The sequence below is a fragment of the Halyomorpha halys genome, unplaced genomic scaffold (assembly GCF_000696795.3).
Source record: "Halyomorpha halys isolate HHAL.00 unplaced genomic scaffold, Hhal_1.1 Scaffold81.1, whole genome shotgun sequence".
Lineage (NCBI taxonomy): Eukaryota > Metazoa > Arthropoda > Insecta > Hemiptera > Pentatomidae > Halyomorpha > Halyomorpha halys.
Genome location: NW_027115240.1, coordinates 1011427 through 1018405, shown reverse-complemented (window position 1 = coordinate 1018405; position 6979 = coordinate 1011427). Strand labels below are relative to the sequence as shown.

At 31.9% G+C, this 6979-nt stretch overlaps 1 protein-coding gene across 1 annotated transcript in view; it reads left to right on the top strand.

Moving 5' to 3' along the window:
* The window catches only part of kcc (solute carrier family 12 member kcc), a gene marked incomplete in the record, with an annotated part of 694499 nt that overhangs the window by 297512 nt on the left and 390008 nt on the right, over nucleotides 1-6979 (top strand). The window contains 1 exon segment of the mRNA XM_067052308.1: nucleotides 1782-1823. Coding sequence (XP_066908409.1) covers nucleotides 1809-1823 — 15 coding nt within the window.

Below are 6979 nucleotides of genomic sequence, written 5' to 3'. Positions count from 1 at the left end.
GGCTCTAAAGCCTTACTCTTATACTTGTAATATTATTCTAAAGGGATCAGTTCCAGGATAAATAAAGAATATTATTATTATTATTATTATTACTGTCGATTAGAATACAACTCTTATCTGCATATTTTGTAATTATTCACTAATGAAATAGTTAGAAAACAGTCAGGCCACAAGGTTTCACAGATATATATAAATGTTCTGAAGCCTCTAGAAGATTATATTTTCATCAGGTTGAAAGGATGACTTTGTAATTTTTTTAAATATTCGCCCTCGACTAAGCTGCTGGAGATAGTTAAAAACCGCCAGGGTACTCCAAGGCTCAATTAACTCAGAGGTTCCTGGCTTAATTACCGAGCCCGTTTTGTTAATTATCTTGAAGATTACAAGAAAATCATAAAGTACCAAAATAGATGTAGAGATTAAAATCTGGTTGTGAAGAAGGGGGTTTGTTTAATATATTAAGGAATCCTGAGAATTTTATATAATTTTAGCTCTATGACTTTATTTAGCTTAGCAAGGTTAATTGTCACTTTTTTTTTAACTAGCTTTTGTTCCTTCTAGACCGCATGTCTTAAAGTAAAATAAAACGTTGAGTAAATATTAGTTTTTATATATAATTTAGATTCACTCTCTCATAATTAGTTTCTTTATTTTTCTAGAGTCCGTATATTATATGTTAGTTTTAATTAACATTAATATAATTGGTTTTTTTATCAACATCTCAATAATAATTTATTTATTTCTCGTATTTATTTGGCACGCTTATATATAAATATATAAAAATATAAACTCCAAAAACTTGATTTTATTTTGAATTTTTGAAATTTCCTATGGCTATATATTCAAATTTTGATATCATTTGAATTAAAACATAGTGCAGAATTTTTAACCTTTCTTTTTCTAGAATATATATTTGTTTTGGATATATGTTTTAAAACTCGTTAATCTTCAACATATAAACATCAAATTATTATATATATTTATTATCATTTAATATCATCATTATTATTTTTACTTATATTTATTCTCTATTAATCTCTATTTTCTTCTTCATTTATTTTGTTTCTGTCTTATATACCTCTCCTGTACGTTTTTAACCGTATATTTTACGATTTTTTTTAAATTTTTATTCTTACCATTGTTTATTCAAATTTTTTTTTAAAATTTATTTATTTATATTTACAACTGTATAAAAAAATACAACCAGTAAATTTGATCATAATGATATGATATAGGATGTAGAGAAACTACCCAGTAGTAGAACTCTAAAATCAGTTTACTATATAAGGTCACGAGGCCATCTTCTTTTCAGGCGCCTCGGAGGATTGCCAGGAATGGTAGAGGAAGCAAGGTTAGAAACGAGTGGGTTTGGGTGGTTAGGGAGTTTATTATGGAAGGAATAATATCGGGTTCGGGCTTTTCAAGTTTAATTTACAATTAATACTATTTTATGTCTTCCTTCCTTTTATTTATATGTAATTTCCTTATCACTTAATTTTTACATAATATTTATCCTACCTTAACTTACCTTATTGTATCTTATTGTTGTAATGTTCTTAATTTTTTTTTTGTATATTTTTAGCCCTAAAGAAGCCCTGCAAAGTGGGTCGAAACGTCGGACATTAAATAGTTATAAACTATTTGTTCTTTTTTGACCGCAACCCTGACCATCTTCTTATAATCAAATTATTTTATTGTGTAATATATTCCTAACTTAATAAATAACCATTGTAAAACTGAGTTTTTTTTTAGATTTTTTAAATATTTATTTTATGTTTTAGGTTGGTTCATTCAGTACATTTTAAGAAATGGAAGGAGGTTCCGTAAGTAATGAATTATAGATACAAATCTTCATGCATACCATCAGCTTATATGAATTTCTATGGTACTTAAAAATTTATAAAACAGATAAAAAAATAGCACAAAAATATATTTCAAATCTATTCCACTTATTTTAACATTATCGTATTTCTTGTTGTTATAGCAGCGTTTAATTTTTCACTTCTTAATTTGTTTATCTTTCTTAGCAGGACTGGACATCGTTTATGACGACTTCCAAGTGACCAGGCATATTCATATTCGGTCATTATATCTGATCGTTGTTATAACCAATCACATCATGTAAATGTGAAATAGGAATGTTTAAAAATCAATTATTCCAACTTAGCACTAATATTTTTTGGTGATTTTCTCATTTGAAAATTAGTCGTTATAATCTTTGATTCTATATACGTTAGTAATCATAAACTGGCAAGCCTTTCAAAATCAAGTCGGGAAATATTCATCACTACAACCGATAGGCCGTCACATCCGAGGTTGTTTTAAGCGATATCCAGTGTGCACATAAATTCTCGTTGAGAATTACTATGTATAATTACTGATAAATTGTTATTCCTGTAGGCAAAAAAAAAAAAAAAGAAAGAAAAAGGAAACTACCACTTTCTATAAAAAAAAAAAATTTCCTTCCTCTCCGGAATAAGGGTCAGCCTTGGTTCCCCTTTATCATTTCAGACAAGAACAGTATCGTTTGTGGATAGGTATGGGTATAATACTATTGCTCTTGTGTTCTACTTCTCTATTATTTTATCATTATTATTTTTTATTATTTAGTTGTATTACATTCTGTCATATACATTAGAAATAAGTAATATAGCTAATAGATCTCATTCACACCGTATTCACTGATTTTTTTTTTTTTTCGGCTAGCTCTACAGAGTTTGTAGATATTTGGCGCCCGACTAGCCTTCTCCACGCCTGCCTATTTTAGGCTACTGTTTTCCAATTTACTACATGCAGCTCTTTCGCATTTTTGTTGATTCTGTCAATCCATCTGGTTATTGGCCTCTCCTACCTACTACAATGGCATTCATTGTTGTGTATAGGCGTCCTGATGGATTGCTTTGAGCAGTCTCTGCAAGCAGTTCTTCTCCTCCACGTGTTAAGGCTCTGATCCTAGATCGCTCCTGTGATTTTATGGAGGACTTTCCGTTCCAATCTTTCCATTCTGCTTTTTAGATTTCTATTCTCCCGTTTGAGCTTTATGGTGTTGTATATCTTAGTTTCAGATTTTTAGAGATTTTTCGGGATTTCTGTATTCCTGACAGAGAGAAAAAGGCTCTGTTCGCGCTATGGCCGAATATGGAATTGTTACATTATACTGAGCAATAGCAATTGTTCAAAGAATATTGGACTGAAAGAACCGAATATGCTAGCCCTCAAGTCCAGGCAGGTTTTTGTAAAGTAGATTCTTGTCAGTTATAATCGTCCAAATCATCTGTTCTTGTTTCTTACGCGCCACAGTATATCCTCCAGATACCGACTTAGGTCCGCCATGGGATATATTGGACCTTCGTCTTACCGTGGAAAGAAGATTGGGAAGGCTACAGGACAAGCATAGATGCTGGAATCCTTAAGTTTTTCTCATATTGAAAACGGGATGTTGAAAATATTTAACGAGTGTTAGGATCAGAGGGACCTTTCCAAGCAAGTAGAGAGTTGCAGCCTAAAGATTACTCTGCAAGGCAGCTTGCAAGGATAAGGAAACACCCAAACTCTACTGACCAAAATTTCTCCTTCTATTAGCCAGTGAAGTCCTGGAGCACATGATTTTCAATAGCCTCAGGCTAATCTTATGTCAAGCAATCTGGATCGACCCGTGGCAAGGGAACAACGAATGCGCTACTGAGAGTACGTCGGGACATAGAAGGAATGATGGAGTAATATATCCTTTTTATATTATTTGACATACCTCCTGCCTTCGATTGTTTTTGTGGGCCTCGTGTATTTCAGCGGTTGCAAGAGCTTGACACCCTTAATAATCTATACTCCATCGTAGGTAGTTACTTCAATATCTGAGTCGTTAGTATTAGAAGTAACAACAACAAGGTTGGAGAAAAAATTGAACGATGATGTCCACAAGGTTTCACAGGGTTTTGCACTCATGTATGCCATATAAATACTCGTGGTATTTTCATTGTAGTCAATGATTGCTCCGAGGACCGGAAAAACCAACATATTTTTGTCTCTCTTCTAATATTCCTCCATTTCTGAGCTCAACGATACTATTCGAAGTATGTGTACTCGGTCGGAATGAAGCCTGTTCTACCCTCCAATCCCTTATAAACATCAGACCTTGTTTTTCCATGGTAAGGGGCTTCTTTTTCTGAGCTGATTGCCCATAAAGGAGTAATATTGACTCAAAGAAACTTGAATTGCTTCAAATATGGGAAATTAAATTGTTATTAATAATTATTAACTCAAATTTTAACTAACTAAAATTAATATATTTAATTTGTTTATTGCCAAATATTAATTACAGCCAGGCATATTTAATATTAATAAGAATGGAGGTGTGTTATGATACCTGACTTTTTACTTATCTAAGTAAATTACAGTATACACTGAGGCATTAATGACGAGATAAGAGCTATGTTAATAACGCTAATTAGTGAAATAGTGATAAGTCCACACAAGGGTGTCCGGAGTTGGCCGGCTCCCAGAGTTGTTCAACTGAAACTGATCGTTCGATGAATAATGGTTTAAGATCACTAAAATTCACTGAGGTGGTTAAATTATTTATTGTAATGTTCTGATTACAACCGCCATTTATTGAGTTTATAAATACGCTAATACCTTAACTAAACTTGCTTTTAATTATTGACAAATTTATCAATATTGAAGCATGAATTAATTTTGAGACAGGTTTAAATATCAAAATGGCTCTTGCTCTCATAATTTTTGCTCATATTGAACCTTGGCTTCTCACCGACACTATTTAAATTTAAATTTAATGGTTATAACTCATATTTTGATTTATATGAATATCTTATATAAATAAATTCCTTTTATAGTTTGTCTATATCACAATATTAATTATTAGAAGGTTTACCAGCCATATTTAGTTGGCAGGGGTTGATTCGGGATTCTCTTGACAGAATGTAAATATTTTATACCTGTATTTTTTTTAATTTATTTATTTTATACCAGATCGGCCTGGTGGGCCTTACATGGTTGATATAACCGGTACATTATATTTTTTTTTTTAACAGTTAATTATGGGGCTGGGTATAGTCTTTTACAAAAGACACCCTAAACTGTATCCAATGTTATAATTAAAAAAATAAATAAAATGAATACATAAGAATAATGCTTCTTTATAAAAGAGAAAAGTAAAAATAACGACATTTGTAAACTTGTGTTGGTAGTGTGAATAATAGAATTTATAACAGAATGTGCTGCAGCAGCCTGGGCTTCAGTTTTCGGGTTGAGGTTGGGTTTCCCAGGTTGTAGGTCACTGCTCCTTTAACTGTCGGCAACTGGGAGTGGAACCTCATGAACCGTTTTTTTATATAATCCTCTATTGACTCCATTTGTAATTCCTGATGCAATTGGCTATTTCTTATGAACCAAGGAGCATTTATTGCGATTCTTAGGACTTTATTTTGAAATGATTGTAATTTTTTTTTTTTTGTAAAGGATTTACGGTTATCATGTTTTTTTCACGGAATGGCGTTAAAGACCACGCCAATATCATTATTTTCACTTCTTTTCATGCCCTTTCTCTCCTTCTTTCTTTCTCCATTCCTCTTCCTCATTCTTTCGGATTTTTCCTTCCTTGTTTCTTCGGTCCACGAGACACCCTTTCTCGCACCTCTCTCCCCCACCAGGACCTCAACTTCTTTTAGTCTTCTCCCTTAGTCATCCCTATCAAAACAGTCTTGATTTTTTTATTTTCAGTCTCTCAGTTTCTTCCTTCATCTGTTTGATGTGCCCCCCAGCACTCTTGTATTCTCTCAGTTTATAGAATATTTCTCTATTTAATCTCTTTGGGTGCATCCTCACCATATGATCGTAGAAACTTAATCTTCTTATTCTAATGACCGTTTCCAATTCATTTACCTCTTTGTATGTTTCTTTATTAGGTCTCAACCTATAGCCTTCCTGTGTCTTCTTTGGGCCATAAATTGTTCTTAGTATTCTTCTTTCTATCCCTTACATTTTACTTAGGCTGGGGAAGGAAGCGGTTTCCATTCCGTACAGTATCACCCGTTTGACGATCGTATTGTAGTGTCTTATCTTTGCGTATGAAACAGGCTCCTTTTATTATATAAATTTCTTGTCGCAAGCTTATTTTTTCCAATTTAGTTATTTTCTCTTTTATGTTTTCTTTCTCTGACCCATTGCTACATATAATTTCCCCCAGGTACTTGAATTTATTTGTTACTTTTATTCTCCCGTACTTTGTCTCCACTATTCTCTTTTGAAAGTTTCTATCTGCCGTCATTAATTCCGTTTTCTTAAACGATATCTGTAAACTTGTCTTTTCCGTTATTTTCTTTAAAGTGTTCAACTGCACTGTTGCTTCGTTTTCAGTCTCCGCAGTTGGAGCCAGATCGTCTGCGTATGCCAGGCATCTTACTTTGATGTGCTTGTTTTTAGTTCCTATCGTTGCATCAACATCGCTGCTCATACACATTTCCTTCATGGTTTTGTCTATGACTTTCGCTCTTTTTTCATTTTTGTTTCTAATTTTTATCTATTTATGTTTATTTGAGATGTGCATATATTATTTTATCATCATTATTATCGATTTTATTTTGTATTTATCTGTTGTTTTTTTTATTTCCATTACTATTAATTATTTTTCTTATTTATATATAATATGATTGAATACGTACATCCTTAATACTTTCTGTTAACTGTGATGTTCATTTTTTATATTATCAAATTCATTACAATTATACTTATGTATAAACTATCATAAGTATAATTATAATTCATTTTTATTTTGAAAATTTCGTATTTTACTTTAAGGCTCTAAAGCCTTACTCTTATACTTGTAATATTATTCTAAAGGGATCAGTTCCAGGATAAATAAAGAATATTATTATTATTATTATTATTACTGTCGATTAGAATACAACTCTTATCTGCATATTTTGTAATTATTCACTAATGAAATAGTTAGAAAACAGTCAGG